This window comes from Molothrus ater, chromosome 29, assembly GCF_012460135.2.
Source record: "Molothrus ater isolate BHLD 08-10-18 breed brown headed cowbird chromosome 29, BPBGC_Mater_1.1, whole genome shotgun sequence".
Taxonomy (NCBI): Eukaryota; Metazoa; Chordata; class Aves; order Passeriformes; family Icteridae; genus Molothrus; species Molothrus ater.
Window position 1 is genome coordinate 2,452,168 of NC_050506.2, and position 12,288 is coordinate 2,464,455.

The window sequence follows — 12,288 nt, forward strand, 5'->3', positions numbered from 1 at the left end:
GTTTCAATACCATTTCCCCAGTTTGGGCACCTCTTTCCCAGTTTGGAATTCCCATTTTCACTTTTGGGTACCCTTTTCCCAGTTCCAGTTTGGGGACTGTGTGTCCAGTTTGGGACCCCATTCCCAGTTTGGGAACCCTATGAGACCCTGCTCCCAGTTTGGGGACCCTGCTCCCAGTTTGGGGACCCCATTCCCAGTTGGGAACCATGTGCCCAGCTTAGGAACTCCATTCCCAGTTTAGAATCCCCATTCCCAGCTTAGGAACTCCATTCCCAGTTTAGAATCCCCATTCCCAGTTTAGAAACTCCATTCCCAGTTTAGAATCCCCATTCCCAGTTTAGAAACTCCATTCCCAGTTCAGGGAGCCTACTCTCAGTTTGGGAACCCTGTGCCCAGTTTAGAATCCCCATTCCCATTTGAGAGACCCCATTCCCAATTTAGGGACCCCACTCCCAGTTTAGAATCCCCATTCCCAGTTTAGAAACTCCATTCCCAGTTTTAAGACCCCATTTCCAGTTTAGAGCTCCCATTCCCAGTTTGAGGAGCCCATTCCCAGTTCAGAGCCCCTATTCCCAGTTCAGAGCTCCCATTCCCAGTTCAGAGTCCCCATTCCCAGTTCAGAGCCCCTGTTCCCAGTTCAGAGCCCCTATTCCCAGTTCAGAGCTCCCATTCCCAGTTCAGAGCTCCCATTCCCAGTTCAGAGTCCCCATTCCCAGTTCAGAGCCCCCGTTCCCAGTTCAGAGCCCCTGTTCCCAGTTCAGAGCTCCCATTCCCAGTTCAGAGCCCCCATTCCCAGTTCAGAGCCCCCGTTCCCAGTTCAGAGCCCCCATTCCCAGTTCAGAGTCCCCATTCCCAGTTCGGGGTGCCCATGCCAGCCCCTGCCCCCTCCCAGTGCCCAAGGGCACCTCCTCAGGCTGGAATTCTCTGGGATTCCGGGCCCAGCTGCCCCGGGGCTCCTGTGGGGCAGCAGCTGCCGCCAGGGCTTGGGTTTCAGCCGGGGGAGGGGGGGACTGATCCCTGTGGGACCCCCCCAGCCCACCCTGACCCCCCCCCCCCGAGCCAGAGGGGCCCAGCCTGGCCAAACCTGGCTGGGGGGGGCAGCAGGGCTGGGCTGGAGCTCGGGGAGGGGGTGGCAGGGGGTCCCAGCACCCCCAAAGCCCACCAGAACCTCTGGAACCTTCCTCCTCCTCCTCCTCCTCCTCCCCAGGGGTCCCAGGTCAGAGCCTGGCCCAGCCTGGCCTGAGGCCACGGTGGGGGCTCAGGGGGGCACCAGAAATGCCTGAGCAGCCCTGGGGGGAGACCCTGACCCCCCTACTGCCCCAGCTGAGTGGGGACAAAGGGAATGGGAAAGTCCTAGATCCTGGTTCAGACCTCAGACCCACAGTTCTGACCCCAGCCCCCCAGTTCTGCCCTCTGGACAGACCCCAGCCCCCCAATTCAGGCCCATGGACAGACCCCAGACCCCCAGTTCTGACCCCAGTTCTACTCCCCCTGGCCAGACCCCAGCCCCCCAGTTGTGACCCCTGGTTCAGACCCCAGTTCTGCTCCCTGGCCACCTCCCAGCCCCCCAGTTCTGCCCCCCCAGACAGGCCCTGGTTCCCCAGTTCAGACCCCCCAGCTCATCCCTCAGACCCCTCCCCACTCCTGCTCCCCCTCCTGCTAACAAACCCCATTTGGGGAGGGGGAGCACAACCAGGAACACCCAGAAAGGCTCTGCTGGGCACCCCCAGGGCACGGGGGGGGCAGAGCAGAAACCCCCGGGGCCCCCCACCCTCAGTGTGAGCTCCCCAGGCCCCCCCCATCACCCTTTTAGGACCCCCAGGAAGGAACCTGGGGCTGCCAGGGACCCCCTGGGACCCCCCCCGTGATTCCTTGCTCTGGTTACCCTCACTGGGACTCCCAGGATCCTCCTCAGGACCCCCTTGTGACCATCCGGGACCCCCGGAACAGCCCCTGGGATCCCCGAAACCCCCGGGAGCCCCTCGAGCCTCTCCCGTGACCCCACCCAGAACTCCCGGTGTCCCCACCCCAGCACCCCGAAACTCCCCCAGTGTCACCCCCATGTCCCCCCACTCAGGCCACGCCCACTGTCACACCCAATTGTCACGCCTCGCGTGACGTCACGCCCTATTAGTCCCACCCCTTGCATTGGTCCCGCCCACTGCCCCGCCCTCCGCGCGCCCCGCGCGCCCCCTGCCGGACTCCCGCCGCACCTGCACTCAGCACTCTCCCCTCTGATTGGCTACCCGCTCCCAGCCAATGAGAGACAAGGAGTCAACACCCAGCCGCTGTCTCAGCCAATCGCAACGCGAAGCGGCGCCCCGCCTTCCGAGCGGGCAAGCACCGCCCCTACAGCCAATCAGCGCCGGGCCCGCAGGGTGATGGGCGGGCTCAGGAGGGCGTTTCCACCAATGGGCGCGGCGTGCGGCGCGGCGGGGGCGGGGTTAGTGCGGCGGCTTCCAGAGAGTTCGGAGACGGCGGCGGAGCGGCGGCGGCGGTGGTGAGTGGCGGGGGGGCGGCCCCGGGACCCCGCCGCGACCCCCGGACCCCCCCGAGCTCTCCTCGACCTCCCCGAGACCCCCGCCCCGCCCGTGTCAACCGGGGCCCGGCCCGCACAGCCCCGAGCCGGCTCCTCGGGGTGCCCTGGGGGCCTGCAGGGCTCGGGGGGGGCTCTGAGGCGACCCCTCCTCCGGGAGTACCGGGCTGGGCTCCGCTCCGCCGCTCCGGTGTGCGGTGTGGGGGCATCCCGGGCTGTGGACGCGCTGTCACCGTGTCACCTCCGCCCGGTACCCCCGGTGCGCGACCCGCGGGGCCGAACCGCCCCTCACGGGGTTCCTGGGCTGGGGCGACCCCGCTCGAAGGTCCCGGGCCCAGCCTTGGTCCCGGGTGGCTCGGGGGACAGACCCCGCTCCAGCCAAGGGGATCCCGCCTTGCACTGCCCCGGACGGACCGGCCCCGGGGGACAGTCCCCGCTGCGGTCCCGGGGAGCCGCTCCGGAGTGGGAAGCGGGGGTTATTTACCCGGGCGCTCCCCGCGTCCCCCCGTGTCGCACGATAAACGTGTCCCCACCCCACGCGGGGCTTATCGGCTGTGACACATGGCCCGGGGGGGACCGGGCACCCCCGAGCCCGCCCCTCCTTGCCGGACCCCCGTGCGGTGCCTGGCTGTCCCCGGTGGCACCGGTTCGGACATCCCCTGTCACCCGCTGTGCAGGAGGGGCAGCAGGGATCAAAGCATTTTGGGGGAACGGGACTTGGGGTCCACTTGGAGGAGCCTGTGTGGGGTTGTCACCGCCCCCTGTCACACTGCGGGGAAACTGAGGCAGGGCTGTGCATGAGAGACAACAGGGATCAAAGCCTTTTGAGGGGGACGGGATTTGGGATCCACCCCTACACATGCAGGAGCCCTGTGTGGTGTCTGGCTGTCGCGTTGTTGTCACCCCTCTCTGTCCCACTGCAGGGAAACTGAGGCAGGGCTGTGCAGGGGGAGAGCAGGGATCAAAGCCTTTTTTGGGGACGGGACTTGGGGTCCACTTGCAGGAGCCCTGTGTGGGCTTGTTGTCACCACCTTGTGTCCCACTGCGGGGAAACTGAGGCAGGGCTGTGCAGGGGGAGAACCGGGATCAAAGCCTTTTGTGGGGACAGGATTTGGGGTCCATCCCCACACACATGCAAGACCCCTATGTGAGGTCTGGCTGTCGCGTTGTTGTCACCACCTTGTGTCACACTGCGGGGAAACTGAGGCAGGGCTGTGCAGGGGAGGAGCAGGGATCAAAGCCTTTTGGGGTCCATTTGCAGGAGCCTTTTGGGGTCCATTTGCCGGAGCCTTTTGGGGTGGGTCCATTTGCAGGAGCCTTTTGGGGTCCATTTGCAGGAGCCCCGTGTGGTGTCTGTCTGTCGCGTTGTTGTCACCGCCCGCTGTCACACTGCGGGGAAACTGAGGCAGGGCTCCAGCAGCGCTCGCTCAGCGGGGCTTTGGGGCTCACTCAGAGCTCAGGCTGGCTGGCAGTGCCAGGCTCACAGCCCTGTCCTGTCCCAGCAGGTCACAGCAGCCGGGAAGATGGTGAAGGAGACGGGTTACTACGACCTGCTGGGCGTGCGGCCGGGCGCCAGCCTGGACGAGATCAAGCGCGCGTACCGGCGCCTGGCACTGCGCTACCACCCCGACAAGAACCCCAGCGAGGGCGAGCGGGTACGTGCGGCCCCCCTGACCCCCTCCCCAAGCCCCCCATGCCCAGCTGACCCCCCTGTCCCCTCCCCAGTTCAAGCAGATCTCCCAGGCCTACGAGGTGCTGTCGGACGCCCACAAACGGGCGCTCTACGACCGCGGCGGCGAGCGTGCCATGAAGGAGGGAGGCCTGGGGGGCCGCGGGGGAGGCGGCGGCTTCGGCTCCCCCATGGACATCTTCGACCTCTTCTTTGGAGGGGGAGTGAGGATGCGTGGCCGGGCAGACAGGAGAGGTGAGGGGCTGAGGAGGGGAGGGACTCGCCGTGAGCCCGGGCTGGGTGAGAGGGGGATGGTGGCCAGCATGCTGCTCACTCAGGAGGTGACAGGAGGAGGTGACAAAGCTGCTGGCATCTCTTGCTGGAGGGGGCTGGTGCCCAGCACACTGAGGAGGTGACAAACTTGCTGGGACCTTTTGGTGGGAGGGGGCTGGTGCCCAGTGTGCTGCTCACTCAGGGGGTGACAAAGCTGCTGGCACCTCTTGGTGGGAGGGGGCTGGTGCCCAGCACACTGAGGTGACAAACCTGTTGGGACCTTTTGGTGGGAGGGGGCTGGTGCCCAGCACACTGAGGAGGTGACAAATCTGATGGAACCTCTTGGTGGGAGGGGGTTGGTGCCCAGCACAGCACTGGTTTGAAGGAGGTGACAAACCTGATGGGACCTTTTGGTGGGAGAGGGCTGGCACCCAAATGCAGTGTGACATGGGCTCAGAGGGTCACAGCCCTGCTGGGACCCTGTGTGTCAGTGCTGGTGCCCAGCATGGCACTGTCTCAGGGGTGATGGCCCTGCTGGGACAGGGGTGGCAGGATGCTGGTGCCCAGCACAGAGCTGGCTCAGGGGATCCAGCCAGGCTCCCCAGGCCGTCTCTGCCCCTGCGGCACAGCCCGCTGCAGCTCCTCACCACCCTCATTACTTTCTCCACCTGCCTCTCTTCAAAGGGCCCTTCCCTGTCCCTGTCCCGGCTTTCCCCCCCCCCCCCCGCCGTCCCCGGCCCCGGGGCTGGGCTGAGTCACCGGAGCAGCCCCGGGGTGGCAGCAGGACGCGGGGCCAGCCCGGTGACTCGGGCCTGGGTCACAGGGACACGGTGACTCCGTCAGCTTCTTGCTGAGATGGCAGGAGTTAATTGCAGGGCGATTAGGAGGCCAAGGGAGTCATCCCAGCCACTCCAGCTGGAGCAGCTGGGGGTGGCTGAGAGCCCTGGGGTGGGAGCCGTGCCCTGCCCACGCTGGGGACCCAGCACTGCCCCAGGGTGGCATCCAGGCTTAGAGTGAAGCCATCCCTGCCCTGTCCCTGCCGCTGTCCTTGAGGAAGGAGCAGGGCTGGCTCACCTGGTGAGCCTGAGCGGTGTCCAGTGCCCGTGTGGCCGTGGCAGGGGGGGTGGCACAAGGCTGGTGCTGAGCCAGGCTCTCCCCACGCCCAGGGAAGACAGTGGTGCACCAGCTCTCGGTGTCGCTGGAGGATCTGTACAACGGCTCCACACGGAAGCTGTCCCTGCAGAAAAACATCATCTGCCGCAAGTGTGGAGGTGAGTGAGGGCCTGAGGGGCTGCCCCAGCACCCCCTTACCCCAGTGTCTGACCCCCTGCCCCCCCTGGCACAGGCTGCGGGGTGCGGGAGGGCGCCCAGAGGAGGTGCCCCAAGTGCCACGGCTCGGGCATGGAAGTTCGCATCCACCAGCTGGGGCCCAGCATGATCCAGCAGATCCAGACCGTGTGCTCCCAGTGCCAGGGCCAGGGCGAGTGGATCCGGCCCCGTGACTGCTGCCTCACCTGCAACGGCCGCAAGGTGGTGCGAGAGAAGAAAATCCTCAGCGTGCACCTGGATAAAGGTGAGCAGGGGCTGGATGGCGCAGGGGGCTCACCCCAAAGCGCCACACGGGCTCTGAGCCTCCTCCACCCTCCTCATAGGCATGAAGGACGGGCAGAAAATCACTTTCCACGAGGAAGGGGACCAGGTGCCCGGCCTGGAGCCCGGGGACATCATCATTGTCCTGGATCAGAAGGAACATCCTGTTTTCCGGCGCAGCGGTGACGACCTGATTGTCAGGAGGGAGATCAGCCTGGCAGACGCCCTGTGTGGGTGCAGGCAGGTGATCCACACCCTGGACAACCGCACCCTGCTCGTGTCCTCCCCGCCAGGTGAGGGGCACTCAGCACCTGGGAGTGGCACAGCTCTACAGGGATGTGCCCCCTGTTGATGGAGTGACAAAAGTGTCCTTGGTTTCCTTAAAAAGGAAAAAAGCCCAGTTTATCTCCTCAATTAGGTGAAAAGACACTTCATAAGAGCTGTCCCCATCTCCCGGGGGACACTCACCTCAAACTTAAGGATGGCCAATTGGACAGGAGCTAAAAAATGCCACCTAAGCAATTTAGTAGAAAAAGAAGAGAACAAGGGAACTAATGGCTTTTGTGAGGAGTTTTTGTGTTTTACCAGGAGCAAGAATCTCTTGCACCTGGCTCGGTTTTTCTCTGTAAAGAGTTTTGTTATTTTGCCTTTCCAACACCACCACAGAAGCCATCCTGCTGATTTTATGCCTTCTAAGGTAGCTGAGTTATCCTGAGTGTGATATAAATCTCCAAAAGCTTACAAGACCTGGCTCAAAGAGACCATTATATCACACCAGGAGGTGCCAGCACAGCGGGCTCACCCTCACCTCTGTCTCTCAGGTGACGTGATCCGACCTGGGGACCTGAAGTGCATCCCCAACGAGGGGATGCCCGTCTACAGGAGCCCCTTTCAGAAAGGAAAGCTCATCCTGCAGTTCGAGGTGAGCTGGGCCAGGATGCTGAGACTCCACATCTCCCACCTGTGGCCTCCCCGAGCTGCCTCACTCACGTTTGCCTCTCTGCCCTCAGGTGAAGTTCCCCGAGCCGGGCTGGCTCCCCACGGATCGCCTGCGGCAGCTGCAGGGCTTCTTCCCGCCGCAGGAGGAGGTGATGGCCACGGAGGACACGGAGGAGGTGGAGCTCAGCGATTACACGGCGCAGGGCGGGCCGGGCCGGCGGCCCTACACGGGGGAAGCCTATCACGAGGATGATTTCGAGGATGGCATGCGGCAGCACGTGCAGTGCCAGACCTCATAGCGCGCTGGGGCCCGGGAGCAGGCGGGGCACAGGCGGGCCAGGGGAGGGGCTGCCACCTTCAGGGATGTACATAGGGCGCCTTTCCTTCGCCTTCCCAGCCCCCCCGGAGCCGGCAGAGCCCCCCTGCCCTGCCCTGGGGCTGCCCTGGGGCACACGGGCTGGGCTCCAGCTGCCGCTGCTGCACAGGAGCAGGGGGTACCCGCTGCCCCTGCCTCAGTTTCCCCATCTGCTGTGCTGCAGGCAGTGTGGGGAGCAGGGGAAGTGCTCAGCCCCCTTCGGGGGTGCCCCAGCCCCACCCTGGGGACCTGCTGCCCGGGCCCCCAGCTCTTGCTTTGCCCGTTTCTTTCCTTACTGGAGCCTGGCTCAGGCCTGGGATGCAGAGTGGGTGGCTCTTTTCTCTTTGCACAGGACAGGAGGGGTTGGGGGGGACCCGTCCCTTCCCTTTAATTTATTTTTGGAAGAATTTTAGAAGTTTTTCTTTTTTTGGGGTTTTGTTTTTTTTTTTTTTTGGGAGCTGAGATGGGGGGTGGTGACTTTGTACTTGGCATTAAACGCAAATCCCAACTCGGTGTGTGGGGTTGAACATGGGACAGAGTGTGGGGTTGAAATTGGGGTCGAGCCTGGGACAGAATGTGGGGCAGGGTGTGGGGCAGAGTTTGGGGTTGAGCAGGGAACAGCGTGGGGCTGAACATGGGGCAGGTTATGGGGTTGAGCCTGGGACAGAATTTGGGGCAGGGTGTGGGGTTGAACATGGGGCAAGGTGTGGGGCAGGGTGTGGGGTTGAGCATGGGACAGTGTGTGGGGCAGGGTGTGGGGTTGAACGTGGGACAGTGTGGGGCAGGTTATGGGGCCGGCTGTGGGGTTGAACATGGGACTGTGTGTGGGGCAGGCTGTGGGGTTGAGCGTGGGGCAGGGTGTGGGGTTGAACATGGGACTGTGTATGGGGCAGGCTGTGGGGTTGAACATGGGACTGTGTGTGGGGCAGGCTGTGGGGCAGGCTGTGGGGTTGAGCATGGGGCAGGCTGTGGGGCAGGCTGTGGGGTTGAGCATGGGGCAGGGTGTGGGGCAGGCTGTGGGGTTGAACATGGGACTGTGTATGGGGCAGGCTGTGGGGCAGGCTGTGGGGTTGAGCGTGGGGCAGCAGGAGCCCCGGGGCAGTGACTCTGCCCTGCTTTGATCTCGGGTGTGCCTCAGTTTCCCCGTCCTTACCCAACCGGGCGGTGCCGCTCCTGCCCTGCCCTCCCCTGCCCGCGGCTGCTCCCGGCTCCTCCCGCTCCAGCCGGGAGCTCCCGGAGCCCAGGCCTGGCTCGGGACGGGTCTGTCCCACTTCCCTTCCCCCTCTGCCAGCCCTGCAGCCCCCCCTGGCCCTCTGCTCTTCTCCCCTGCCTGGACACAGCCTCGACCCCGTGGGTACCCCCAGTTCATCTCCCTGTCCTGGTCACTTCCAGAACCCTCCTGGCCCCTCTGCATCATCTCAGCATCCCCAGAGACCCCAAACAGAGGCAGACCCCCCCCAAATACCTTCAGCCCTGCACTCACCCCATGGGAGATTCCACAGCACAGAGCTGGGTTACTGAGCTGTTAAGGGGGACCCCCCCCCCAAAAAATACCCTTTAGGGGGGCAACTGCATCCCAGAACCTTGTCCCTCTGCTCTTCTTCCCTGTCTGGACACAGCCTTGACCCTGTGGTTACCCCCAGTTCCTCTCCCTGTCCTGGTCACTTCCAGAACCCCCCCTCTGCATCATCTCAGCATCCCCAGAGACCCCAAACAGAGGCAGACCCCCCCCCAAATACCTTCAGCCCTGCACTCACCCCATGGGAGATTCCACAGCACAGAGCTGGGTTACTGAGCTGTTAAGGGGGACGCCCCCAAAAAATACCCTTTAGGGGGGCAACTGCATCCCAGAACCCCCCTGCCCCCTCCACAGTGGGATGGGGGTGGAGCCCCCCAGGCCGGGGGGGCTTTGTGGGGTTGGGGTTGGAGCGAGCTCCCTCCCTCCCCTGGAACCCAGGAAAGCTCCGGCGCCAGCTGCAGCTGCAGGGGGAGAGGAGGAGGAGGAGGAGGAGGAGGAGGAGGAGGAGGCGAGGAGAACAATGCTGGCCGGCCGCCAGCCGAGGGAGGGGAGTGGGGGAGAAGGGGGGAAGCTCCTGCCCAGCCCCCGGCCCGGCGGGCACGGGGGGGCTGAGGGCGGGCGGTGACGGTGACAGTCCCTGTCCCCCCTGTCCCCGGGGCTCACCCACAGTGACAGTGACAGTCCCTGTCCCCCCTGTCCCTGGGGCTCAGTGGGCAGTGACAGTGACAGTCCCTGTCCCCCCTGTCCCTCAGGGTTCACTGGGCAGTGACAGTGACAGTCCCTGTCCCCCCTGTCCCCTGGGGCTCACCTGCAGTGACAGTCCCTGTCCCCCCTGTCCCTCAGGGTTCACTGGGCAGTGACAGTGACAGTCCCTGTCCCCCCTGTCCCCCAGGGTTCACTGGGCAGTGACAGTGACAGTCCCGGTCCCCCCTGTCCCCCGGGGCTCACTGGGCAGTGACAGTGACAGTCCCTGTCCCCCCTGTCCCTCAGGGCTCACCCGGCGGTGACAGTGACAGTCCCTGTCCCCCCTGTCCCCCAGGGTTCACTGGGCAGTGACAGTGACAGTCCCTGTCCCCCCTGTCCCTCAGGGCTCACCCAGCAGTGACAGTGACAGTCCCTGTCCCCCCTGTCCCTGGGGCTCACTGGGCAGTGACAGTGACAGTCCCTGTCCCCCCTGTCCCTGGGGCTCACTGGGCAGTGACAGTGACAGCCCTGTCCCCCCTGTCCCCGGGGCTCACTGGGCAGTGACAGTGACAGCCCTGTCCCCCCTGTCCCTGGGGCTCACTGGGCAGTGACAGTGACAGTCCCTGTCCCCCCTGTCCCCGGGGCTCACTGGGCAGTGACAGTGACAGTCCCTGTCCCCCCGTCCCCCGGGGCTCACCCGCAGTGACGGTGACAGTCCCTGTCCCCCCTGTCCCCTGGGGCTCAGTGGGCAGTGACAGTGACAGTCCCTGTCCCCCCTGTCCCCTGGGGCTCAGTGGGCAGTGACAGTGACAGTCCCTGTCCCCCCTGTCCCCCGGGCTCACTGGGCAGTGACAGTGACAGTCCCTGTCCCCCCTGTCCCCCGGGCTCACTGGGCAGTGACGGTGACAGTCCCTGTCCCCCCTGTCCCCTGGGGCTCAGTGGGCAGTGACAGTGACAGTCCCTGTCCCCCCTGTCCCTGGGGCTCACTGGGCAGTGACAGTGACAGTCCCTGTCCCCCCTGTCCCCGGGGCTCACCTGCAGTGACAGTCCCTGTCCCCCCTGTCCCCCCTGTCCCCCAGGGTTCACTGGGCAGTGACAGTGACAGTCCCTGTCCCCCCTGTCCCCTGGGGCTCACCTGCAGTGACAGTCCCTGTCCCCCCTGTCCCTCAGGGTTCACTGGGCAGTGACAGTGACAGTCCCTGTCCCCCCTGTCCCCTGGGGCTCACTCGCAGTGACAGTGACAGTCCCTGTCCCCCCTGTCCCCCGGGGCTCACTGGGCAGTGACAGTGACAGTCCCTGTCCCCCCTGTCCCCGGGGCTCACCCGCAGTGACAGTGACAGCCCTGTCCCCCCTGTCCCTGGGGCTCACTGGGCAGTGACAGTGACAGTCCCTGTCCCTCTGTCCCCCGGGGCTCACTGGGCAGTGACAGTGACAGCCCTGTCCCCACCACGCCTCGCTGAGCCACCCAGGCAGCAGTGTCCCTGCTGCCCTGAGCCGTGGGGACACTCCCGGGGGGGGACACGGTGGCACCCCCGAGAGCAGGGGGACACAGGGACCCTGTGCCATGTGCCAGAACCCACCTGGGCACGTGGCACCGTGGCTGCGTGGTGCCCCAGCCGTGCCAGGCACCGAGCAGGGTCCCCAGGTTTGTCACACACCCAGAGACCCCCGTGCAGCTGGCACCTCTCTGTCCCCAACTTCTCGGTCACTCAGGACATTTTGGGGTGGGGGATGCCAAGCAGCCGGCCTGGACCCTCCAGGGTGGGCACTGAGCTGGGCAGCAGCCGGCCTGGGGACTGTGGGGGTGACAGGGGGGTGACAGGGGGGTGACCCCAGCCCTTGCGGGGCACAGCTTGGCTGGGGTCATGCTGGATGTGTGTCTGGTGGGGGGGGGGGTTGTTCCTCCAGCTCAGCCTCCCTCCTCTACCTCATCCCCAGCGTCACCGGGGCTGGGTGACCCCCCAAGCCTGTCCTGTCCCCCTGTGCCCTGCAGGGACATCCCTGTCCTGTCCCCTTTAGGGACATCCCTGTCCTGTCCCCCTCTCCCCTTTAGGGACATCCCTGTCCCCCGTCCCCTTTAGGGACTCCCCTGTCCTGTCCCCTTTAGGGACACCCCTGTCCTGTCCCCCTCTCCCCTTTAGGGACATCCCTGTCCCTCTGTCCCCTGCAGGGACACCCCTGTCCTGTCCCCTTAAGGAACACCCCTGTCCTATCCCCCTGTCCCCTTTAGGGATTCCCCTGTCCTGTTCCCTTTAGGGACTCCCCTGTCCTATCCCCCTCTCCCCTTTAGGGACACCCCTGTCCTGTTCCCTTTAGGGACTCCCCCCTGTCCTGTTCCCTTTAGGGACTCCCCTGTCCTGTTCCCTTTAGGGACACCCCTGTCCTATCCCCCTCTCCCCTTTAGGGACACCCCTGTCCTGTCCCCCTGTCCCCTTTAGGGACTCCCCTGTCCCCCTGTCCCCTGCAGGGACATCCCAGCGACCCCCCCGGATTCAGGCAGACCGAAGCCCCCTCCCCGTTCCCTCCCGGCACGGAGCAGGGAGGGAGGGGGATGAGAGCGACGCTGTTCCCCCACACCCAGCCCAACCTCAGCTTCCAGAAAAATGCACGGAAAAATTCCGGGGTGAGGGGCCAGGGCCCCCCAGGGTCGCGCATTCATTGCCCGCTTTGTCTGCACAGATGAAAGGCGAGGGGCCAGCCCGGCCCCCTCCCCAGCCCGGGGG

The 12,288-nt window shown here is 65.0% G+C and overlaps 1 protein-coding gene across 2 annotated transcripts; it reads left to right on the forward strand.

Moving 5' to 3' along the window:
• The first annotated feature begins 2,448 nt into the window (after nt 1-2,448).
• Nucleotides 2,449-7,847, forward strand: LOC118696148 (dnaJ homolog subfamily A member 1-like). Of its 2 annotated transcripts, none has more exons than XM_036398123.2 (8): nt 2,449-2,500; nt 4,039-4,191; nt 4,262-4,460; nt 5,645-5,749; nt 5,824-6,051; nt 6,131-6,361; nt 6,890-6,990; nt 7,079-7,847. In XM_036398123.2, the coding sequence occupies exons 2-8, from the start codon at nt 4,060-4,062 to the stop codon at nt 7,304-7,306; spliced, it is 1,224 nt and encodes a 407-aa protein (XP_036254016.1). In that variant the 5' UTR covers nt 2,449-2,500; nt 4,039-4,059; the 3' UTR covers nt 7,307-7,847. The 2 variants fall into 2 exon arrangements, with proteins under 2 accessions (XP_036254016.1, XP_036254015.1); XM_036398122.2 differs by having other exon boundaries at nt 2,460-2,500; nt 4,042-4,191.
• Nucleotides 7,848-12,288: the final 4,441 nt, after the last annotated feature.